This window comes from Salmo salar, chromosome 21 (genome assembly GCF_965601325.2).
Source record: "Salmo salar chromosome 21, fSalSal1, whole genome shotgun sequence".
NCBI classification, from domain to species: domain Eukaryota; kingdom Metazoa; phylum Chordata; class Actinopteri; order Salmoniformes; family Salmonidae; genus Salmo; species Salmo salar.
In genome coordinates, this window is record NC_138311.1 from 14,720,464 (window position 1) to 14,746,776 (window position 26,313).

The following is a 26,313-nucleotide window of genomic DNA, read 5'->3' on the forward strand; positions in this document are numbered from 1 at the left end:
CCCTTGTTTGAGTGTAGGGCCTGATCAGAGGCTGAAGGTACGGAGGTGCCGTTCCCCTCACAGCTCCGTAGGCAAGCACCATGGTCTTGTAGCGGATGCGAGCTTCGACTGGAAGCCAGTGGAGAGAGCGGAGGAGCGGGGTGACGTGAGAGAACTTGGGAAGGTTGAACACCAGACGGGCTGCGGCGTTCTGGATGAGTTGGAGGGGTTTAATGGCACAGGCAGGGAGCCCAGCCAACAACGAGTTGCAGTAATCCAGACGGGAGATGACAAGTGCCTGGATTAGGACCTGCGCCGCTTCCTGTGTGAGGCAGGGTCGTACTCTGCGAATGTTGTAGAGCATGAACCTACAGGATCGGGTCACCGCCTTGATGTTAGTGGAGAATGACAGGGTGTTGTCCAGGGTCACGCCGAGGCTCTTAGCACTCTGGGAGGAGGACACAAGGGAGTTGTCAACCGTGATGGCGAGATCATGGAACGGGCAATCCTTCCCCGGGAGGAAGAGCAGCTCCGTCTTGCCGAGGTTCAGCTTGAGGTGGTGATCCGTCATCCACACTGATATGTCTGCCAGACATGCAGAGATGCGATTCGCCACCTGGTTGTCAGAAGGGGGAAAGGAGAAGATTAATTGTGTGTCATCTGCATAGCAATGATATGAGAGACCATGTGAGGATATGACAGAGCCAAGTGACTTGGTGTATAGCGAGAATAGGAGTGGGCCTAGAACAGAGCCCTGGGGGACACCAGTGGTGAGAGCACGTGGTGCGGAGACAGATTCTCGCCACGCCACCTGGTAGGAGCGACCTGTCAGGTAGGACGCAATCCAAGCGTGGGCCGCGCCGGAGATGCCCAGCTCGGAGAGGGTGGAGAGGAGGATCTGATGGTTCACGGTATCAAAGGCAGCAGATAGGTCTAGAAGGATGAGAGCAGAGGAGAGAGAGTTAGCTTTAGCAGTGCGGAGAGCCTCCGTGACACAGAGAAGAGCAGTCTCAGTTGAATGCCCAGTCTTGAAACCTGACTGATTAAGATCAAGAAGGTCATTCTGAGAGAGATAGCAATAGAGCTGGCCAAGGACGGCACGTTCAAGAGTTTTGGAGAGAAAGGAAAGAAGGGATACTGGTCTGTAGTTGTTGACATCGGAGGGATCAAGTGTAGGTTTTTTCAGAAGGGGTGCAACTCTCGCTCTCTTGAAGACGGAAGGGACGTAGCCAGCGGTCAAGGATGAATTGATGAGCGAGGTGAGGTAGGGGAGAAGGTCTCCGGAAATGGTCTGGAGAAGAGAGGAGGGGATAGGGTCAAGTGGGCAGGTTGTTGGGCGGCCGGCCGTCACAAGACGCGAGATTTCATCTGGAGAGAGAGGGGAGAAAGAGGTCAAAGCACAGGGTAGGGCAGTGTGAGCAGGACCAGCGGTGTCGTTTGACTTAGCAAACGAGGATCGGATGTCGTCAACCTTCTTTTCAAAATGGTTGACGAAGTCATCCGCAGAGAGGGAGGAGGGGGGGGGGGGGGGGGGGGGGAGGAGGATTCAGGAGGGAGGAGAAGGTAGCAAAGAGCTTCCTAGGGTTAGAGGCAGATGCTTGGAGTTTAGAGTGGTAGAAAGTGGCTTTAGCAGCAGAGACAGAAGAGGAAAATGTAGAGAGGAGGGAGTGAAAGGATGCCAGGTCCGCAGGGAGGCGAGTTTTCCTCCATTTCCGCTCGGCTGCCCGGAGCCCTGTTCTGTGAGCTCGCAGTGAGTCGTCGAGCCACGGAGCAGGAGGGGAGGACCGAGCCGGCCTGGAGGATAGGGGAGAGAGGAAATCAAAGGATGCAGAGAGGGAGGAGAGGAGGGTTGAGGAGGCAGAATCAGGAGATAGGTTGGAGAAGGTTTGAGCAGAGGGAAGAGATGATAGGATGGAAGAGGAGAGAGTAGCGGGAGAGAGAGAGCGAAGGTTGGGACGGCGCAATACCATCCGAGTAGGGGCAGAGTGAGAAGTGTTGGATGAGAGCGAGAGGGAAAAGGATACAAGGTAGTGGTCGGAGACTTGGAGGGGAGTTGCAATGAGATTAGTGGAAGAACAGCATCTAGTAAAGATGAGGTCAAGCGTATTGCCTTCCTTGTGAGTAGGGGGGGAAGGTGAGAGGGTGAGGTTGAAAGAGGAGAGGAGTGGAAAGAAGGAGGCAGAGAGGAATGAGTCGAAGGTAGACGTGGGGAGGTTAAAGTCACCCAGAACTGTGAGAGGTGAGCCATCCTCAGGAAAGGAACTTATCAAGGCGTCAAGCTCATTGATGAACTCTCCAAGGGAACCTGGAGGGCGATAAATGATAAGGATGTTAAGCTTGAAAGGGCTGGTAACTGTGACAGCATGGAATTCAAATGAGGAGATAGACAGATGGGTCAGGGGAGAAAGAGAGAATGTCCACTTGGGAGAGATGAGGATTCCAGTGCCACCACTCCGCTGGCTCGATGCTCTAGGGGTATGCGAGAACACGTAGTCAGACGAGGAGAGAGCAGTAGGAGTAGCAGTGTTATCTGTGGTAATCCATGTTTCCGTCAGCGCCAGGAAGTCTAGGGACTGGAGGGTAGCATAGGCTGAGATGAACTCAGCCTTGTTGGCCGCAGACCGGCAGTTCCAGAGGCTGCCGGAGACCTGGAACTCCACGTGGGTCGTGCGCGCTGGGACCACCAGGTTAGAGTGGCAGCGGCCATGCGGTGTGGAGCGTTTGTATGGCCTGTGCAGAGGGGAGAGAACAGGGATAGACAGACACATAGTAGACAAGCTACAGAAGAGGCTACGCTAATGCAAAGGAGATTAGACTGACAAGTGGACTACACGTCTCGAATGTTCAGAAAGTTAAGCTTACGTTGCAAAAATCTTATTGACTAAAATGATACAGTACTGCTGGCTGGTGGAGTAGGCTAGCTAGCAGTGGCTGCGTTGTTGACTTTGAACGTGTAGCTGGCTAGGTAACCTCGATAGTTTCAGTACTACACCTTGTCATGATACAAAGCAACTTTGTAGCTAGCTAGTGTTGGAGGATCAGTAGGAGGCACTCTTTCCTCCAGGACATTGCCCTGTGTAGGCTGCTGTCTTTTGCATGGGATGTTAAATGGGTGTCCTGACTCTCTGTGGTCACTAAAGAGCCCATGGCACTTATTGTAAGAGTAGGGGTGTTAACCCTGGTGTCCTGGCTAAATTCCCAATCTGGCCCTCATACCATTACGGTCACCTAATCATCCCCAGTTTACAATTAGCTCATTCATCTCCTCTCCCCTTTTTATTATTCCCCAGGTTGTTGCTGTAAACAAGAATGTGTTCTCAGTTGACTTACCTGGTAAAATAATCCGCTATGTGAAAAATAAATGGTGGAAAAAGGATTGGAACCATTTCCCTGTTTGATCGCTAGGTTTTATGGGTATTATCACACCGCCACTGTGGGGCTCTATTGCTGGGGACCAGTGCGCACATGCTTTCGCTTTAGGGTAAGCATGTCCCTGGTTGCCTCAACTCAGGTGCATATATTTTATCAAGATGGGACCCTCTCTCTCTGGAGTGGAGAATCTCCCAGGTATGGGCCATTTGCATTAGTGCCAACGTAGATATTTACGCATTGCAAGAAAATGCTCAGTGTCGTTTATTTTTCTCGATGAGGGACCTGAATGCCCCATTAGGAATCTACACTCTGGAGCACCGGTGGCCCGGGAGGGCTTACCATGGATTCTTGTGGCTCCCCATTGACCCAAGCAGCCTTGGTTTGCAGAGATCATTCGCATTTTAGGTCGGGGAACCGTGGAAACTCCCGTTGGGCAGGGACCTGTTGTCCCAGGCGCACAGGCAGGTTTGGCAAACGAGGCCAGAGATTTGGTTCCTATGGGCATGATGGCTAGAGGTTTACGTAGGTCACCTATTTTGGATTCAAAACAGCGAGTTTCGCCGAAAAGTGACTAGTTTGCATTCCTGTATGTTACAGTTCTTAATGTTCCATTTATAAGATAGTCTCGATTGGATCTTGTCCAGTTTATTCTCCAGCGATTGCATATTCGCCATTAGAACAGATGGTAGAGGCGATTTATTCCCATCCGCTACCGTAGTCGGTCTCATCAAGGTGCCTGCGCACCGGCCTCTATAGATTCGTCTTCTCCTTCTACGAGTGTTGGGGATTTGGGCCTGGTCCGGGATAATCAATATGTGTTTCGCCTCCGACTTATTGAAGTAGAAGTCATCGTCCAAATCGAGGTTAGTGTTAGCTGTTTTGATGCTCTTTTCGGTCATATAAAACGATGGCGGAAACATTATGTACAAAAATAATAATAATACACAAAATAGCACAATTGGTCAGGAGTAGGGTTGCAAAGGGTTGGAAACGTTCCGGTAAATTTCCAGAATTTCCCACGGTAAGTTAAGCCCTGGAATTTGGGGAATTTTGCTTAAATTCATCAAAAAAGTTGGCTTCTAACAGTGAACCTTTTTTGTGGGATACACATAAGGCAATTCTAGGTCTTGTGGCATATTTTGGTTTAACTATCCCCAATTCAATGGAATTGCAACCCTCTGCACGCAAAGTGCATTCTTCCATCACATCTACAGCTGATTCTCAAGATCTTGCACACTAATGAGATGCCATTGAGCCCACACTACTACACTGTCTGAGCCAAGGACTACATGCTTTCTATTTTATACGACATACATGATTTTTTGTTAACTAGTAAATAGTAGCCTGCATCAAAGTGTGTTTAAATCATTTCTAACTTGTTAACAATTTCTGCTAGTTAGTTTTTGCTACCATGTGGGTTTTAGCTTGCTTGAGCCTGGTAACTGAGGAGGGTTAATTCACCTGTTTCCATACACGTTTCATTTTAAAACATTTATCTTACAAAAGAGTTGTTTAATCTAACTGCTTAACTATTTATCTGTACATGGAATTGTATATATTTTTTTTTTACAATTTATTTTCTAATCTTTACAGAAAAATGCCTGGGGCACTACAGTGAGGGAAAAAAGTATTTGATCCCCTGCTGATTTTGTATGTTTGCCCACTGACAAAGAAATGATCAGTCTACAATTTTAATGGTAGGTTTATTTGAACAGTGAGAGACAGAATAACCACAAAAAAATCCAGAAAAACGCATGTCAAAAATGTTATAAATTGATTTGCATTTTAATGAGGGAAATAAGTATTTGACCCCTCTGCAAAACATGACTTAGTACTTGGTGGCAAAATCCTTGTTGGCAATCACAGAGGTCAGACGTTTCTTGTAGTTGGCCACCAGGTTTGCACACATCTCAAGAGGGATTTTGTCCCACTCCTCTTTGCAGATCTTTTCCAAGTCATTAAGGTTTCGAGGCTGACATTTGGCAACTCGAACCTTCAGCTCCCTCCACAGATTTTCTATGGGATTAAGGTCTGGAGACTGGCTAGGCCACTCCAGGACCTTAATGTGCTTCTTCTTGAGCCACTCCTTTGTTGCCTTGGCTGTGTGTTTTGGGTCATTGTCATGCTGTAATACCCATCCACAACCCATTTTCAATGCCCTGGCTGAGGGAAGGAGGTTCTCACCCAATATTTGACGGTACATGGCCCCGACCATCGTCCCTTTGATGCGGTGAAGTTGTCCTGTCCCCTTAGCAGAAAAACACCCCCAAAGAATAATGTTTCCACCTCCATGTTTGATGGTGGGGATGGTATTCTTGGGGTCATAGGCAGCATTCCTCCTCCAAACACGGCAAGTTGAGTTGATGCCAAAGAGCTCCATTTTGGTCTCATCTGACCACAACACTTTCACCCAGTTGTCCTCTGAATCATTCAGATGTTCATTGGCAAACTTCAGACGGGCATGTATATGTGCTTTCTTGAGCAGGGGGACCTTGAGGGGGCTGCAGGATTTCAGTCCTTCACGGCGTAGTGTGTTACCAATTGTTTTCTTGGTGACTATGGTCCCAGCTGCCTTGAGATCATTGACAAGATCCTCCCGTGTAGTTCTGGGCTGATTCCTCACCGTTCTCATGATCATTGCAACTCCATGAGGTGAGATCTTGCATGGAGCCCCAGGCCGAGGGAGATTGACAGTTCTTTTGTGTTTCTTCCATTTGCGAATAATCGCACCAACTGTTGTCACCTTCTCACCAAGCTGCTTGGCGATGGTCTTGTAGCCCATTCCAGCCTTGTGTAGGTCTACAATCTTGTCCCTGACATTCTTGGAGAGCACTTTGGTCTTGGCCATGGTGGAGAGTTTGGAATCTGATTGATTGATTGCTTCTGTGGACAGGTGTCTTTTATACAGATAACAAACTAAGATTAGGAGTGTGCTCCTAATCTCAGTTCGTTACCTGTATAAAAGACACCTTGGAGCCAGAAATCTTTCAGATTGAGAGGGGGTCAAATACTTATTTCCCTCATTAAAATGCAAATCAATTTATAACGTTGTTGTTGTTGTTATTCTGTCTCTCACTGTTCAAATAAACCTACCATTAAAATGATAGACTGATCATTTCTTTGTCAGTGGGCAAACGTACAAAATCAGCAGGGGATCAAATACTTTTTCCCTCACTGTATCTGATGTGTGGAGACATTTCACTGCAGTTAATGTAGAAGGAAAAGCTGTGTACATTTGCAAATACTGTGCCAAATCATATGTGAAGAATGCAACAAAGATTCAGAATCATCTGGCCAAGTGCATAAAGTTTCCTCAGCGCTCACAACAAGCAACCTCTGACAAAAGTCCCTCTACTTCTATTTGAGGTGAAAATTATGAATCAGACAGCTTATCGATAGCAACAGCTCATGGTCCTACTGGAATCTGATTTGACTCAATGGAGGAACGTAGTCAGAGAAATGCTGATGAATGTCTTGCTCGAGCTGTGTATACACCTGGTTCACCTCTGATGCTCACAGGCAATGTGTATTGGAAGAGATTTCTGAATGTTCTTTGACCCACCATACACCCCTCCAACCAGAAATGCTTTATCTACTAATTTGCTGGATGCAGAGTTCAACAGAGTTCAAGTGGAGGTCAAGCAAATCATAGAGAAAGCAGACTGTATTGCAATCATCTCTGATTGATGGTCGAATGTTCGTGGGCAAGGAATAATTAACTACATCATCTCCACCCCTCAGCCAGTATTCTACAAGAGCTCTGACACAAGGGACAACAGACACACCGGTCTCTACATTGCAGATGAGCTGAAGGCAGTCATCAATGACCTTGGACCACAGAAGGTATATACACTGGTGACAGACAATGCTGTGAACATGAAGGCTGCTTGGTCTAAAGTGGAGGAGTCCTACCCTCACATCACACCTATTGGCTGTGCTGCTCATGCATTGAATCTGCTCCCCAAGGACATCATGGCACTGAAAACAATGGATACACTCTACAAGAGAGCCAAGGAAATAGTTAGGTATGTGAAGGGTTATTGCAACAATCTACCTCACCAAGCAAAGTGAGAAGAATAAGAGCACCACATTGAAGCTGCCCAGCAACACCCGTTGGGGTGGTGTTGTCATCATGTTTGACAGTCTCCTGGAGGAGAAGGAGTCTATCCAAGAAATGGCCATACCACAGTCTGCCGATATGGACAGCCCCATCAAGAGGATCCTCCTGGATGATGTATTTTGGGAGAGAGTGGTAAGCAGCCTGAATTCTATAGCAGTAGCCATTGCACGGATTGAGGGAGACAATGCCATCCTGTCTAATGTTCAGACTCTGCTTGCAGATGTAAGAGAAGAAATCTGTACTCCCCTGCCCACTTCACTGTTGCTCCAAGCAGAGGAAACTGCAGTTCTGAAATAATTCAAAAAGTGTGAAGACTTCTACATGTTCGACCCCAAGTATGCTGGCAAGAGCATCCTGTCTGGTGCAGAGATCAACAAGGCCTATGGTGTCATCACTACCGTGTCTCGCCACCTTGGCCTGGATGAGGGCAAGATTCTTGGCTGTCTGGCGAAGTACACTTACAAGCAAGGGCTTTGGGATGGAGATGCAATATGGCAGTCGTGCCAACATATCTCATCAGCCACCCGGTGGAAGGGACTTTGTGGATATAAGGCTCTTTCCCCTGTTGCCTTCATCATCCTGCAAATCCCACCAACATCAGCCACTTCAGAACGTAACTGGTCCATCTTTGGGAACACACACACCAAAGCACGCAACAGGCTGACCAATACAAGGGTTGAAAAATTGGTGGCCATCCTGGCAAATTTGAGGCTTTTTGAGCCTGACAATGAGTCATCCTCAATAAGGTTGGAAAGTGACAGTGAAGATGAGGCCTCAGAGTCTGATGTTCAAGAGGTGGACATTGAGGAGGTCCAGGGAGAAGACATGGAAGCCTGGGAGAAAGACAACAAAAGCTTTAGTTTCTAGACTATCATTTTACAGATGTATGTTGAAAACGTTTTTGGGAGATGCAATGGATCATTGGCGATCATTCAATATTCCCTTTCTTTTGTTGTTCAGTGAAATCATCCTATGTGAAGAGTCAACTCAATTAATTCAAGTTAAAGTCATAACTAAATTGTTTTTTAAATTTATATTGAAAGGATTTAATAATTTGCAATTATGTCCACTCATGATAAGGTAAAAGGTTTATGTTTCTGTCTCCATATGATATGGTAAATATAACCAATGCAAAAAACATATACATTTAAATGGTATTAATATTAATTTGCATATATTTCCATTAATTCCCATATATTCCCGTTAATTACCACTGAAAGTTTCCACCTCTGAATATTCTCCAAAATGTGCAACCCTAGTCAGGAGCCCATAAAACGTCCGCTTTCCAAAGCAGCGCCATTCTTTCAAACACAACATCAAAGTTTCCATTGCGCATGGGATTCAATGAAAGCTGTGCAAGAGGGTAAGCGTTGGTAATGGGTAAGCCATTGTAACAGATATCAGAAGTATACAGTAGTTACCAAAATCTCCTTCTCACTAAACAAATAGATAACTGATTTTATTAATCAATTATGTACAGTTGAAGTCGGAAGTTTACATACACTTAGGTTGGAGTCATTAAAACTCGTTTTTCAACCACTCCACAAATTTCTTGTTGACAAACTATAGTTTGGGGGCCTCCCGGGTGGCGCAGTGGTCTAAGGCACTGTATCGCAGAGATTCTGGGTTCGAGCCCAGGCTCTGTCGCAGCCGGCCACGACCGGGAGGCCCATGGGGCGGCGCACAATTGGCCCAGCGTCGTCTGGGTTAGGGAGGGTTTGGCAGGCAGGGATATCCTTGTCTCATCGCACACTAGCGACTCCTGTGGCGGGCGGGGCGCAGTGCATGCTGACCAGGTCGCAAGGTGTACGGTGTTTCCTCCGACACATTGCTGCGGCTGGCTTCCGGGTTGGATGTGCATTGTGTCAAGAAACAGTGCGGCTTGGTTGGGTTGTGTTTCGGAGGATGCATGGCTCTTGACCTTCGCCTCTCCCAAGTCCGTACGGGAGTTGTAGTGATGAGACTAGACTGTAACTACTACCAATTGGATACCACGAAATTGCGGAGCAAAAAGGGGTAAAAAAATATAAATAAATGTAATTTAATTTAAAAAAATAAACTATCGTTTTGGCAAGTCGGTTAGGACATCTACTTTGTGCATGACAAGTCATTTTTCCAACAATTATTTACAGGCAGATTATTTCACTTATAATTCACTGTATCACAATTCCAGTGGGTCAGAAGTTTACATACTCTAAGTTGACTGTGCCTTTAAACAGCTTGGAAAATTACAGAAAATGATGTCATGGCTTTAGAAGCTTCTGATAGGCTAAATGACATCATTTGAGTCAATTGGAGGTGTACCTGTGGATGTATTTCAATGCCTACGTTCAAACTCAGTGCCTCTTTGCTTGACATCATGGGAAAATCAAAAGAAATCAGCCAAGACCTCATAAAAAAAAGTTTCCACATTTCTGAAGGTACCACGTTCATCTGTACAAACAATAGTACGCAAGTATAAACACCATGGGACCACGCAGCCGTCATACCGCTCAGGAAGGAGACACGTTCTGTCTCCTAGAGATGAACGTACTGTCATGACGTTGGCCTCTTTGAGTACAGGGAGGACAGTTGACCCCCTCCCCCCTTGCACCATCCCCCAACCTACCTTCCCCCACCCAGGCCCTGTGTGAAAGGGTTGTAAAAACTCTAAGAGCCACATGGCCCATAGAGAGACACAGGAAATTCTTCCAACTCACAGAATTGGGGAGCCAAGCGACCTTTGTGTTCTGGAGAAGGTATGGAAGATTGGTGAAGAATCCAGCTACGAACTGGTCCGCTTGGTACAATTTTGTGATACTCAGAAGAGACAATATAGCCATATTACCATAAAACGGTTTATATAATAGCCTCAGTGATGAGAATTGCATCCACATGGTTGTATAGAATGTATTAATAAGGATAAAGCTTTTGTAATACATTGAGATGCTATTGACTGATGTTAATGTGATGGAGTTGTATTCCTGTACCAAGCTTAACTCAGTCACCGGCACGCCCCCAGGGACACAGACAGGACCAGGCGTCATGTTCTATGTTCACTATAAAACCCCCCCTGACTTACTAGTCTAACAGACCCCGGCCTCCACTCCATTGCGAGTTGGCCAATAGGTTTGACCATCCAAGTACTCTACTGAAAGTGAACCATACCACGTGGTTAACTTTTAGACTATTGATACCGACAGAATAAGAACAAGTCTTTGATATTAATTATTAGTCTGCAGCTAAGTAAATTATATCATTGAACGCGAAGACCAACAAGACATCCATTCTATGACGACATTAATGAATGTCGCTTTGAAAGATCCATTCTAACAGAGTGAGAGAGAGAGAGAGAGAGAGAGAGAACGCGGACAAAACTCTCCAACGGGGCGACGCTCCAACAAGGATCCCGACGACACACTGAGCGTAAATATATATTGTGAGCGTTCAATTGTCAATTGTTAATATTGATGAACTCTGTGTACCTCCTCAGCTGAACATTTTATGATCCATTGTTCTACAAGACACCAGCCACGCCTGTTTAGACCACTAGGGCACATTACTCTACCAATTCTTTGTGATGATAATTACTGTTTGTATACTTTCTGTGAATTAATTAGTTTAGTAAATAAATGATTTTAAGACAATTGATGTATGGATGACTCTTAGTAAAGACTGGGTTTGTGCAGATACAACAATTTACGACGTTTGGAATGAGACTGGACGCGAGGTAAAATACACCATTTAAACCAGAAGATAATCGGCCTATACTATAATAGAATATAATATATAATGTTATAATGTAGGAAAGTTATATTAGGAAAATTATAACTTTGTAATCTGAATATTTTCCTTGGTGCCCCGATCTCCTAGTTAATTACAATTAAACGATTAATCAGTTTAATCGCGTGATAATAATTACAGGGAGTTAATTGATAAACATGTCTTCAGTTTAATGGTACCCCAAAGACACAACAGTACTTTGGTGCGAAAAGTGCAAATCAATCTCAGAACAACAGCAAAGCACCTTGTGAAGATGCCACTGCTCCAAAACTGCCATGGAGAAATGTCCTCTGGTCTGATGAAACAAAAATAGAACTGTTTGGCCATAATGACCATCGTTAAGTTTGGAGGAAAAGGGGGAGGTTTGCAAGCCAAAGAACACCATCCCAACTGTGAAGCACGGGGGTGGCAGCATCATGTTGTGGGGGTTGCTTTGCTGCAGGAGGGACTGGTGCACTTAACAAAATAGATGGCATCATGAGGGAGGGAAATCATGTGGATATATTGAAGCAACATCTCAAGACATCAGTCAGGAAGTTAAAGCTTGGTCGCAAATGTGTCTTCCAAATGGACAATGACCCCAAGCATACTTCCAAAGTTGTGGCAAAATGGAAGGCTACCCAAAACGTTAGACCCAAGTTAAACAATTTAAAGGCAATTTTACCAAATACTAATTGAGTGTATGTAAGCTCCTGACCCACTGGGAATGTGATGAAAGAAATAAAAGCTGAAATAAATCACTACTATTATTCTGACATTTCACATTCTTAAAATAAAGTGGTGATCCTAACTGACCTAAGACGGAATTTTTACAAGGATTAAATGTCAGGAGTTTTGAAAAACTGAGTTTAAATGTATTTGGCTAAGGTGTATGTAAACCTCTGACTTCAACTGTAGGATGAGCTTTGTTGAGAAAGTGTAAGCAGGGCGTAAAGCAGTGTAAGCACTAAGCCAGCGGTGTCAAACTAAATTCCTGGAGGGCCGTGTGGGTACTGGCTTTTGTTTCTTTCAATTCGTGACCAATTAAAACCTAACAACCAAGTAAGGGGAGTTCCTAACTAATCAATGACCTTATTTCATCAATCAAGTACAAGGGAGGAGCGCAAACCCACAGACACTTGGCCCTCCAGGAATTGAGTTTGACACCAATTGAGAGTGAGTTCACTGTAAGTGCTATCTATCCCTGAAACAAACAGTAGAAGTGCATTGTTGTACAGTAATGCAGTGGATTTGGGCTTGGGCTTCTGTGATCCCCTGCCCAGTAGGATCTGCACGAATATATGTCCTGCCAACTGGGTCAAACGGGGAAGCAGGAGGCAAGGGAGAGAGAGGAAGGACAGGAGGAGGAGGGGCGCTGCCCCCAAAACACAGCATCTACATTGAGTGTCAAAAACATTATGAACACCTGCTCTTTCCATGACATAGCTTCCACCTGGATTCACCTGGTCAGTCTATGATCCCTTATTGATGTCACTTGTTAAATCCTCTTCAATGAGTGTAGATGAAAGGGAGGAGACAGGTTAAAGAAGGATTTTTAAGCCTTGAGACATGGATTGTGTATGTAGGCCATTCAGAGGGTGAATGGAGAAGAGAAAAAATGTAAGTGCCTTTGAGTATGGTAGGTGCCAAGCGCACCGGTTTGTGTCAAGAACTGCAACGATGCTGGGTTTTTCACACTCAACAGTTTCCTTTGTGTATCAAAAATGGTCCACCACCCAAAGGGCATCAAGCCAATGTGGCACAACTGTGGGAAGCTTTGGAGTCAACATGGGCCTGCATCCAACACCTTGTAGAGTCCATGGCCTGAAGAAATGAGGATGTTTTTTGGGGGGTTCGTGTTTTTATACTCAGTGTATGACCGAAATGGAAGCCTATTCCCTTTATATTGTGCACTACTTTTGGCCAGAGCCCTATGGTCCGTAGTGAAAAGTAGTGCACTATATATAGGGACTAGGGTGCCATTTGAGATGCACCCAGTCTCTAACTCACCAACCCTGAACAGGCCAAACTCCCCTTCCACTCTCTTCTGCAAAGTAAATTAAGCATAGAAATGGCTTGAGGATGTGGGGAACTAAACTAAAATAATCAGATAATATAATCAGACCCGGCTGCAGATCAATGTGATCTCCCACCTGGATTGAGTTTTTGCTCACTCTTTATAACCAGGCTTCCCTGCCTTTCTTTAGAGAATCAATGGGTCAAATTTGAGTCTGAAAATCACACTGGGAACTGTTAATGAAAACCAAAGAGTACAGTTCTTTTGAAATGGAAAACTAAATCTAAAATGATAATTTACATAGCAGCAGTTGCAATAAGCTCTTAGCACTGTGGATTACAATACTGTATTCATGCTAGGAATGTGACAAATTGAAAACATTTCGTAACGTAAACAGCATTTAAAAAAAATCCGTTTTCCGTTAAAACGATTTTTAAAAATCCTAAAATTCTACATCAATTCACAATGCAGAATAATGGTCCTACCTGTGAATCACCGCTAGGGCCTGGCAATGAAGTTGTGTCTACTGCGACCCTTTCAGACAGCTACAGTAACATTACTTTTTAGACAATTTAAAAAAAAAGTGCTGCATTAGACGCGTATGTACCTTTTCAGACAGTAGAATTCTGCTCCGGCATACAATGTTCAATTGTTTCCCTGACAACAAATACACGTTGCTGATTGATGTCCTGCCATGTTGTTTATCGTGGTTTGTTTGTGGTAGGGTGGCAAGATTTGCTTTCGTTCTACTAAATGTCTTGGTCGCGATATTTAACAAAGTACTTTTTCAAGTACTTTTTTTTAGGAGAGTGGTAGTCTGCGCGCAGGCAGACAGGCTATAATTGACAGTAATGGTCGCCTTGTAGTGATAGAAGTTATTCCCGGTTCAGAAGCGGCATTACTTTACAGACAAGTAAAATGCCATTCATGTCTCCAGAGAAGGTTCGTGTCATGCTTTCAAAGCCGTAGTGTAGCCTACTGTAAAATAATGACACGGTGTAGCTGAGGCGCTTTCAAGGGGCCACATAGCGTTATATCTGAAAAGGGCAATCGATACAGGCTATACCGGTAGCTTTTTGTAATTTCATATTATTAAGCAAACCCTTGCTCGCAAGACTGGCCCGAAGATACCTCTGTATCCCGGCAACATCGGTTCCATGAATAGCCCAACTAGGATATTCTATTCGCAACTTGCGTCATTAGCGAAGAGAAAGAGCAGGCAGGCAGAACCATGCGCATACTGTATGTCTTGGTCATCTGCAATGCCTTAAATTGTCTTGCATGCCTCGCAAATTCACCAAAGAAGCCTACAGTTTTCCTCTTCCTCTCTGGTTTTATTTAAATAACACAACTTTCCCATGGCCTTTATAGCCATATAGTCTACTTGGGCTATAAAATGGAAAATAATGTTTTGTGACAACTGCACTATGATTTTAATTAGGTTTTTCTAAACATTAGTTCACGCCCCTAATTCATGTTTTTTTTTTCAATTAAAAATACATATTTAAAAACTCACAAAAGTTAGACTAATTGATCTCCATTATTTATGCCCCCCCCCCCCCCCCCCCCCCCAAAACTGTAAAGATATGGTTCACAGGAAACAGGATTGAAATAATAGAGCACACTTGTTTTAGCTCAACGCTATTGACCATGTCTCTGCAGACCCATTATATTATGAGGGTGAAGACCCTATAATATAATTTCAGACAAAGTCACTGGATAGGACTAGGGCATAAAACCTTTTGGCCTTAGAATAGAGTTACTGTTGTCATGGCTCATGTCAGGGGGTCAGTGATGTGTTTGTTGGGCTGAAGAGCCAGAGAAAGGGCAGATACCGAGGTCTTGTTATTTCTAAGCCCGAGGATACTATTGAACAGAGGGGTATGCTACAAAGCAGAATCAATAAGTTACAGTAGCCAGCTAACTTGCATAATATTCTGAAATAACTTTACATTTTTTACAAAGAAAAGCTGGAAATGGCCATGGTTTAATTGACTCAACAACCAAAAACACATTACATTTTAGCTTTCTTAATGAACCTGAAAATCTGTAGATATTTTTTGTTGTTTATCAAAGTAAGCTGGCTAACTCATTAATTCTGTTTTGTAGTATACCCCTCCATTCACTTGAACTTGTGAGGATACTGTACATGTTTTTGTTTAGAAATCACAAGACATTTACCTGAATATTCTCTCTCTCTTTCTGAATTGTCCCCCATGGAAATCACTCTGCTTGAGATTATTGGAGAGCGGAGCATAAATCAACAGAGTTTATTTACCTTTTGGATCATTGTGAAGCGGTGTAGAGCGGTATGCAACAGATGCAGCTTGGGATGGTGCCGCTGTTCTCAAAGCTTTAATGGATCCTTAGTAACGCTGAGTGATCAGATATATGATCTGATATTTCTTAACAGCGGAGGGCATGCTCTCTCACTCCTTCCTCATTCATCAATGACAGAGAGGAGGGCTAGCCCTAAGTCTCTGGACAAATATGGGATTTTCCAACAGGCCTAGATGATACTTGACATTCTAGTCTTTGAGCAGACCTTCTCCTCAGCGATTTACAGTTAGTGCATTCATCTTAAGTCAGCTAGGTGAGACAACCACATATCAGAGTCATCGTAAGTACATTTTTCCTAAATGAAGGTGTTATCATCAAAGTCTGTGCTAGTAGGAAATGGAAATGTTATGTAAAAAAAAAAAAAATCAGGAGGATGGAGGGCAGGGGGCATGACTGTATGGCAAGAGTAGTCGGGGTCGGACTACCGCATTTGGGGCCCCGGGGCACCGACGTTTTTGGGGTAAAACGGCTAACTTCCTGCATTTCAACACATTTTGTGTTGATAAAAAGTACAGTTTTATAATGCTATTCTACACATTTTGTTATGAGGTTACGAGAACATTTTCAGTTTTTAAGCTCATTTCCTGCTATTCTACACATTTTGCCATGAGGCTCAGAGAGAATTTAGCAGTTTTAAAGCAAATTTCCTCCAGGGGGCCCATAACCTTAAAAAATGTAATTGCTTGGGTGCCCACTGGAGGTCGGGGGCCCCGGGGCACATGCCCTGTGTGCCTGTTCGGTAATCCGGCCCTGAGAATATTAGCATGGTTAATGGATCCAGAATACTTGGGGAAGCTGAATCAGTGTCTGACTGATCAGCATTTCATTTGCTGTTTGGGACATTTTAATGGCCTCAGCATTCAAAGCCTGATAATGTGGCCATAATCTCCCACTGGTCTGAGACCAGTCTTTCTCTCTTAGACACACACTATACCATGGTTCATTTGCTCACGGTTCATTTTAAGTTCATGGACTTTCCACAGTACTGTACCTTTATTAATAGATACAATAAAATAGATCTAGCTGCATTTAACAGATTTCTTTCATCTTATTCGGTAGCTGGAATTGTATGTGTGACCTCCCGCTCCCATTGAAATAACTGTGAAATCACATAGTGAGTATTAAATATGTAACATTTCTCCCCGTTGTATTGCAGCGGTCATATCGCGGACCCACGAGGGCCCAGGGGAGATGGGGAAGGCGGTGGTTATCGCAAAGGACGAGCAGGAGAAAATGAAGGAGCTCTTTAAGATTAACCAGTTCAATCTGATGGCCAGCGACATGATTGCGCTCAACAGGAGTCTGCCGGATGTGAGACTGGACGGGTGAGTGAGCGTGACCTTTTCCCAGACACACACTGTGAATCGCACTACTGACCTCTTTACTCGGCACGGCACGCACCACCCACTTTAACAACGCTGTAACCTTCCACCGCTGCCTCTCAGAAGCTTTGATACCGGTGAGACCAAATCACTGTTATTCTAGTCATAAGCAAGTCATGAGGTCTGAGTCTCAAGTTGAGTCCCAAGTAGAACGGGTCGTGTCTCGAGTCGCGTATTCTAAGAGCAAGTCGAGACAAGTTGAGTCACAAGTTTTTTCCAAGTCAAGTCTCAAGATAAGTAAAACAAAAAAATCCATACATGACTTGTTCAACTACAAATCTCTGTCTATTTTTTGAGGCAACCACACAGTCCTTTTCATTATTTTGTCTACAACACATTTTGGTTATGTAATTGTAAAATAGGTACCTTGCAGTAGTAGTAAGGGAATGAAATCAGCAAAAGGCAAGGCAGGTTGACATGCTCAGTGTAGATTTATTTACAGGTCTTGGCGGTCCAATGGTGAAAGCGAAATACCATACAAAATATGAGTATATTTACCAAATATACACCGCCAATAGCCCAATGGATATAGCCTCGTTATCAGGGTTAACCTGTCCTAACTGAATGAATACAGGTAGAGGGCACAACTGAACAGCATCTGCTGGAGAAACCAAATCAAATCTGTCTAGCAGGACCTCAAACAGGTACATGCATGTATTAGCACTTGGCCCCTCCCAGGACCATACAATTACCCATTACCCAACTGGCAATTACAACCAATAAACTGGTTCTATAATGTAAAAGGCATTTTCCACAACCATTGATACATTCGTCTTAATCAGACTTAATGATTATTAATGATATTTCCTCACCATTCATACTCGGAACAATCATTTTCTCTTATTCAACGTACTGAGTCAGAAAGCGTGGCGCACAGGCCACGTAGCCTATTTCTATGTGCACTGAGGCGCACACACTCCTATTACGCACAAACAAAATGATAGAACCATAGGACACATGCCGCGTTCAAAACAACTGGGAACTCTGAAATCTCAGACTTCTGATTTCAGTGCGTTCAAGACAACTGGGAACTCGGAACAAAACGAGCTTCGACTGGGAAAAGTAGTTTTGAAGGCTCATGCAAGGCTTACTTACCACTCAGAGGATACATTTTTTTAAATGTATTGTATGAAACAGACATTTCGAAGTGTTGCAATAAACAGTATGGAAAGGGGAATACCTAGTCCGTTGTACAACTGAAATGTGTCTTCTGCATTTAATCCAAATTAATCAGAGAGGTGCGGGGGGTTGACTTAATCAACATCCATGGCGCCCGGGGAACAGTGGGTTAACTGCCTTGCTCGGTGGCAGAACGACAGATTTTTACCTTGTCAGCCCGGGGATTCGATCCAGCAACCTTTCTGTTACTGGCCCAACGCTCTAACCACTTGGCTACCTGCTGCCCCCATGGGGATGGAATGCTACCAATTATTGTAAGATGGAATATAGATTTACCACATATGCATTTAAACGAGTGAAAGAATTTGTTCTTAACTGACTTGCCTAGTTAAATAAAGGTTAAATAAATAAATACAAATCAACAGCAAACATTTCAACAAGATGGCGCCTATGGTGCGTCTTCACCAGAGTAATAATACATTTTTCACATAGCAAAGACCATGATAGTAGTTGCTGTTTGATGCCCCCTTGCTGGTGAGCTTGCAAAGTAAACAGTTAATATTCTTGATCACCAAAACAATGTTTGGATCTGCATATTTATTTATTATGGCAATCTTCTCTCCCTACAATTTGACATTTGCTCTGCACCTGATTCTACAGCAAATCAGCAATCTGTTGCATGTTTGTTTTTTTGCAAGGGCAAGGCTGCGGTTACCATCTTGGGCTGCGTGGAGAGTAATCCAGGGAGACTCTAGTCTGTTGCCGTGTTCACGTGCTAGTCGTAACTAGTCGTAACTAGGAAAATCTGACATTTCAGACTTGCTAATTAGTTGACAGTGGCATGTGTATAACTACAACCAGTTAGCAAGTCAGAAATGTCAGTTTCCTATGACAGTTCAGACTAGCACGTAAACGCGGCATGTGCCACAAAATGAGTGACAGAACCTGGCCAGATCATTTCGTTATCAGTTTCAAGCCAAAGTCGAGTCCCGAGTCTTGAGGCTCCAAGTCAAGTCTGAAGTTATTTTATTTTCAATCAAGTCTCAGGTCATCAAATTTTGACTCGAGTCCATGTCATGTGACTTGAGTCATCAACTCTGTCCACTTCACATGGCAACATATTCCTGTTATCAAAGGGCTGCCATTTTGGATCTACTTTCTGCCTTTTTTTACTCGTTGTTGTTTTAGTCTAGAGACTTCAGCTAAATTCAATGAATTCAAGAAAGCACAGCTGACAGCACAATGTTGACAATAACAGCATGGGGTTCCTTTTAACGTTAGGAGCAGCCGCAAGCAGAGTATTAACAGCAATAAGAGACTATCTACCAAATAACTAAGATCCAACAGAACATTTTGATATAGTCCAGAACCAACCAATTTGTTGACTTTGATGAAAAACCCCTTTTAAGTCCTCGGATTCCTCAGGATTCATTCCATGATGTAACATGCTCTAATTCAATGATGGCTGGTGAGGGGGACGAGGGCCATAGTTTTGCCCCGGAATGGAATGAATGGAACAGCATCTAACTCAGGGAAATCATGTGTTTGATGTTTTTCATACCGTGCCATTCGTTCCGTTCCAGCGATTTACTATGAGCTCGTCCTCTGATTTTAAAGTGCCACCAGCCACCACTGCTCTAATTGAAGAATATTAGAGTTACTCTTTAGCAGTGTTGTATCCATCACCATCTTCGAGGGTTTACATCAGCCGTGACAGTCTGAATGGGAGAAGGGCTTTGTTTACTGTCACCCAAGACCTACTAGAGCTGGATAATGAAAATCCAAAGAGCAATTTGTGTGAAACATGACCCGCGTTCATCTTGAGCAGCTGATCTAGAGGCAGTCTCTCCGGGCGACATCGCCGTGATTCATGTTTATGTATTTCTACAGAACATTTCTTATCAAATGTTCTTTACAAAGTGCTCTCTCTGCGGTGCAGTCCAAGGTCTCTCATGTTGGAGGAATATAGGAACATTTTCAATACAACAATATAAATAACGATGCAGAGAATATAAACATATGCCAATGCTGTCAACATTGTCTATATTGTTATTATATTGAATGTATATTGGTGCCTTCTGCCTTGACACTCAATTGTATGACTGTCCACCATGGGTTTTTACATTGGTTTAAAATTGAGTTAATAAAGACACATGTAAAACACTGCATGCACTCCATTTCACACATCTACCAGGATTGTGCTAAGCATAATGCTTTTAGTCATATCTAATTACAAATTCCCCGTAAATGAAACTAGAGTCCCATATTGAAGAATTTGTACAAAATGGAGAGCAAACAAAGAATACTGTAGATCTAAATAGGGATTTTATTTCACCCCAAAAGTGCAATGCAGCATAATTGTACTAATTGCATCTCTACATTTTCCTCAAACAACTCGCCAGTACCCCTTGGAATGTTATAAAAAAAATAAAAATAAGCTTGGCGTTGCAAAAATGTGAACTTCTGTGAGAGAGTGCCGTGTGGTGTAGTAACCAGTTGTGGAGAGAAATAAGAGGTTTGTTTAGTGTGTAGTTGCTAGCTACCCTGGTGCCCCCATTCTGTCAGTCTGTCCTGTCACCCGTAGTGGGGCGAACGGGATAACCCTGCTTTCCCGCTCCACCATTTCAGGAATGTCATTTATCTCACTGTAGTCAAAGAGGTTGTTGCGGCTCTGTATATTTGTTGTGTTTTTAACTTATTTATTTTGGAGGGATCATGCTCAAATGAGCTTTTTGTTATTGTTGACGTCGTTGACGGTATTGTTGTTATTGGGAATTTTTATTCTGACACCTGTTATTTTTGTTTTATTCTATTGAATATAAGGTTGTTGTCTGAAGTTCCCTATATGATCCCTGGTCAAAAGTAGTGCACTATGGAAGGAATAGGGTGCCATTTGGGATATAGCCTGTGTGTGCGGAGCAGCATGCCGATGAGCACACCATATAAAGTCTTGTCAATGTTGGTTTTGTTTTTCGAAGCGGTTTGTTTTGTTCCGGTGCTCTAATGTTCAACCACGTATAGTAGGCTATACTGTATGTACAGAAATATCACACAACTATGCTCAGTCTTGATCGAATTCCACTGTAGACAAGCATCAGGAGTAGCAGCACATTTGATCTCCTAACCAGAGCTCTCGTTCTCTGTCCATCAGTTGCAAGACCAAGGTGTACACGGACGATCTCCCCAACACCAGTATAGTGATTGTGTTCCACAACGAGGCGTGGAGCACCCTGCTCCGCACCGTCCACAGTGTCATCAACCGCTCGCCACGCCACCTACTGCAGGAGATCCTGCTGGTGGACGACGCCAGTGAGAGAGGTACTGTAGCTGGGTCCAGCCTAAACTTAAACCTTTCGGATGGGACGTTAAGACGGGTGTCCTGACTCTCTGTGGTCGCTAAAAGATCCCATAGCATTCATCGTAAGAGTAGGGGTGTTAACCCTGGTGTTCTGGCTAAATTCCCAATCTGGCCCTCGTTATGGCCTCCTAATCATCTCCAGCTTCCAATTGGCTCATTCATCCCCCCTCCTCTCCTCTGTAACTATTCCACAGGTCATTGCTGTAAATTAGAATGTGTTCTCAGTCAACTTACCTAGTAAAATAAAGGTTAAATAAGTGTTAAATAAATAAAATAAACCCATCAACTCACTAGCTTTACTGGGTTTAAAGGGGCAATCTAGGATGAGTTCATGTAGATCTTAGTATTGGTTCATAATATAACCAAATAATGAAGTTCTTCAGGAGTTTGAAGCATGTCCTCTCCTCTTCTGTCAGACTTCTTGGGAAAGAAGCTGGAGAACTATGGTCGGACCCTGGAGGTTCCCGTGCGGGTCCTGCGGATGGAGCAGCGGACGGGGCTGATCCGGGCCAGGCTGAGGGGAGCTGCGGCCACACGGGGGCAGGTCATCACCTTCCTGGATGCCCACTGTGAGTGCACCATGGGCTGGCTGGAGCCTCTGCTGGCCAGGATCAAAGAGGACCGGTAAGGAGTTCCGTTTCACTACCACCCCTCAATGTAAATGGAACCGGCAGCAATGGAGAGACATGGCGGTGCTGATGCTTGTCGCAAATCATCTCAGCTCTGTTCTGCTCTTGCTGCCTCAGTGGGATGCGATTTTTCTGTGTCATCTGAAAACTGATCTGATGTTAAAGGGAAAATAATAAAAAAATGTATTTTTGATGTAAGCCGGCATGTTATAGAAGGGTCCAAACATTTTTTGTGTGATTTGGCTTGGTTTTGAGAACTTTATCTGCAACGTTATAATCCATGTTGGTCGAGTCGCGCTGTTTCCCCCAATCAGCTTTGCAGGCCAAGCGTGTCCCTACACGGACACAGCCCGCGCAGCATGGCCGGTGAAAGAAACGGCTCGTTCGGAATGACAAGATTTCATGTGTACAACATCTAAAGACCTACATCACTATACTGACAGCGTTTCTGTTTCTAAAAGGACGTATTTGGGTGTTTTTGGAGATTTTGTTCATGCATTTTGCACGCCCTGATACTGCACAACGAGCAATGAGAAAGTGACTGGGGTAAATTGGGGTACAGTATGTTTCTCAAAAATAAGACAAATTACAAAAAAAAAACGTGTCTAGACCCTTCTACTGTATAACATGCTATAAACATCAAAAATCGAGATTTACTTCAGAAATAGGACAATTCTCCTGAAATGGTAGACGCTAGCTAGACTTTATAGCAAACAGCGACACCAATGCCAGTGACAGCTGTGTGTCCCCTTTTCAAAGGCAGCCATAGCTGAATGGGAGATGTTGCAGCTTGTTTTGTCACGATGCTGTCTGTCATGTCTTTATACCGTAGGAGATACAGTGGAATGTGATTGCACTGAATAACTTAATGATGGCTATTTTAAGTGACCGCAGGGTTTAAAATCTATTATCTGGTATCTGTGGTAATTGTTATCCTGTAATGGTGGGGTAATTCTAATCCTGTTTCAGGATTGCACTTGCTTGTTCGGTGGGTGAAGGGTTCCTTCTACAGAAAAGGGAGAAATTGCAGGTGATGACTAAAGATGAGTGCACCCTCTCCCCCATTATCTCTGAAAACTGGGGTCAGACATTCACTAATTTTGCCTCAGGTGCCAGGCAGAAATTCATATTGTAATACCAAGGAGATTATATTATAGAGCCATTACACTTTTATGCCCCCTGCACGTTTATTGATGTGTAAAAGGATGTGCAGGAGCATAAAAGTGCACGGAGACTGATTTGATTTAGACCAGGAAGTAAAGTGGATGCTGAGTGAGGGGGATGTGTTGAATGAATTGCCTGCAGCACATAGAGCCTCCCAAATGGCACCCTATTCCCTACGTCAGGGGTTATCAAAACTTTTGGGGCCTGGTTTGGACTGTTGCTATCACCCCTTTTGTGATAGTAAATTCATCAGGGACCCCTTCATAATCAGAACACAACTCGAATGAGATAAAAATAGTTTACAAGGAGTTTTAGTATGACTTCGGGAGTGCATGGCCCGAACGAACCAAGTCTCGGCCCTGGGAAGGAACCGCATTGGAGAGAAAATGTTGCAGTTTTCAAGCTTATTTCCTGCAATTCAACACATTTTGTCATGGGGCAGAGAGATTTCTTGTTGTTGCAGCTTTAAAGATAATATCCTGCATTGACAGTGCATTTATGTAAAAAAAATATTGTAGATTAATATCATTTTATTGTATTACACCCTCTAAACTTATACCACATATCCCTTGGCCAAAATGTGTTTAATCTGTTGTTAGTTATATTCATTGAAAAAATGTAATGTAAACAAAAACACTAAGTTTAAAACATACTGTATATATATTTTGGGATCTGGCCGCAGACACCCTGCAGTACCTTATATTGGCCTTGTCAAAAGTAGTGTACTAGGAAATAGGGTGCCATTTGGGATGCAAATTTAGGGTTATCTATCACGTTTCAGGTAAGACCCAAATACAGACTGTGTTGAAGTAACAGTGTTTATTACAGGGGCAGGCAAAACGAAAGGTCAAGACAGGCAGAGGTCGATAATCCAGAGTAGTGGGGCAAGGGTACAGGACGGCAGGCAGGCTCAGGGTCAGGTCAGGCAGAGGTCGGTAATCCAGAGTAGTGGGGCAAAGGCACAGGACGGCAGGCAGACTCAAGGTCAGGGACCGGCAGAGTGGTCAGGCAGGCGGGCTCAGAGTCAGGACAGGCAACGGTCCAAACCAGGAGGGCGAGAAAAAGAGAAACTGGGGAAAAGCAGGAGCTGAGACAAAACGCTGGTTATCGAACTGGCAACAGACAAACAGAGAACACAGGTATAAATACGCAGAGGATAACAAGGAAGATGGGCGACACCTGGAAGGGGGTAGAGACAATCACAAAGACAGGTGAAACAGATCAGGGCGTGACAGTTATTCATACATTGTCATTGTCAACATAATCTACATGGATATTTTCAATTTCCTTTGACTGTAAGTAGCTTCTCACTAATGCAATATGTTACCTCTGGTCATTGTTATTAACCTAATGGATATGTTTATAATGCGTATGGACCAGCCAATGATGGGCTAATATTGAAATCATCTCGTGGTCCCGTGTGGCTCAGTTGGTAGAGCATGGTGTTTGCAACGCCTGGGTTGTGGGTTCGATTCCCACAGGGGGACCAGTACGGAGAAAAAAATGTATGAAATGTATGCATTCACTACTGTAAGTCGCTCTGGATAAGAGCGTCTGCTAAAATGTAAAATGGTAAAAAATCTCATAATGAAGCCACGAATAATGCCACCACTGTAGAAATGTGTGGTCAGCAGTTAGCTAGCTACTTTCATTTTCCTCTGCGCTCACCTGAAGAAACAACGGTTATGGGACCATTACCTTTGTAAATTATTTATTCATTTATTATTCATTGCTTGGATGCTGTTGGCTCTGCCAGCCAATCGGTTTAATATAATAAGATGTGGAATGTTATTAACGGAAATAACACAAAGTTTTAGGGTTTAAGGGAACAAAGGGAATACATTTTGGAGAGTGCATAAGAGTTCTACAAAGGGCTTTCTTCCACTATTTCCTGTAAAACGAACGCTTCTGATTTCTACATGGTTGTTTAGTCTCTCACTGTGTTTCTTGTTAAATGAAAGCCTTATGGTCTCCATGGTTGTTTAGGAGATCGGTGGTGTGTCCTATAATCGATGTGATCAGCGACGAGACGTTTGAATATATGGCAGGCTCAGACATGACCTATGGAGGATTTAACTGGAAGCTGAATTTCCGTTGGTACCCCGTGCCTCAGAGAGAGATGGACAGGCGCAAAGGGGACAGGACACTCCCTCTCAGGTGCACACAAGACACATACCTTTATCTGTGCCCGTGTTGAAATGTGTTTCTTTGTACTGAAAGAATTTGTCTACGTCCCAAATGGCACCCTATTGACTTTATAGTGCACTACTTTTGTAAAAGTCGTGCACTACAGTATATAGGGATTCGGGTACCATTTGGGATGCATACTTTGTTATCACAGTGCAGCCAAGCCAGGGGCTGGTGGATCACTGTCAGCAAGGAGAGGACAGTAACATTAAAGAACAGTTTATTGAAAATCTCATCAGACAAAACAAATGTTAGCTCTAGCGTTGTCATTTCAGCTGAGAATAGGTTGTTTGAAATGCCTGGGAAGCTGCAGAGTTGACATCATTGATGTGGATTTCTTTAGAAGCCTTTTCTTCTGATAGCCATCAAAGCTGCACTTTTCATTTGCATTTCTGTCTATTTGTTTTAGTTTTATTATTTGATACAACAGTTGTATTTGTGGTTTCATGTTGCAACTAGTTTCATTTTCAAATACGAAAATACTAAAGAAGGACTTAAATGGAGCTGGTGCTGCAAAATATTGACAAAGTGCTCCATCAATCATATTATATTGGACAGAGCAACAACATGGTGTTATGATGGTGTCACTCAATGCTTCTTCATAAATCTGATTTCTATTATCATTAAATGATAGGATTATCTCCAAGACCTAGCTGTGTCTGTTTGCTTTTCTTTAGCAGAATGAAAATGGCAGAGAGTGGTTCAAACAATGAGTAGTTTTGCACTGAGATTGTCAGTTCTATGGCATCCATGTCTTTTAAATGGGCCAGTCTAGGTCAGGCTTGTTCGTGTGAAAGAGTAGTTTCCAAACTGCCCATTCGTTTGATGAAAACATTTAAACAATTGTGCAGCAAGGTGATTAATCAGGCCTTGCTAATCAAAACATAGCTCCTCCCCCCCAGAAA

The 26,313-nt window shown here is 43.7% G+C and overlaps 1 protein-coding gene across 2 annotated transcripts in view; it reads left to right on the forward strand.

Annotated features, from left to right (window-relative positions):
• LOC106581824 (polypeptide N-acetylgalactosaminyltransferase 13) overlaps positions 1-26,313 on the forward strand; it is an 84,647-nt gene that overhangs the window by 19,686 nt on the left and 38,648 nt on the right. For both annotated transcript variants that reach the window (XM_014164205.3, XM_082966978.1), the window contains exons 3-6: positions 16,726-16,894; positions 21,222-21,388; positions 21,845-22,052; positions 25,208-25,378. In XM_014164205.3, the coding sequence (XP_014019680.1) occupies positions 16,726-16,894; positions 21,222-21,388; positions 21,845-22,052; positions 25,208-25,378 (715 nt within the window). The remainder of the gene's footprint in view (positions 1-16,725; positions 16,895-21,221; positions 21,389-21,844; positions 22,053-25,207; positions 25,379-26,313) is intronic.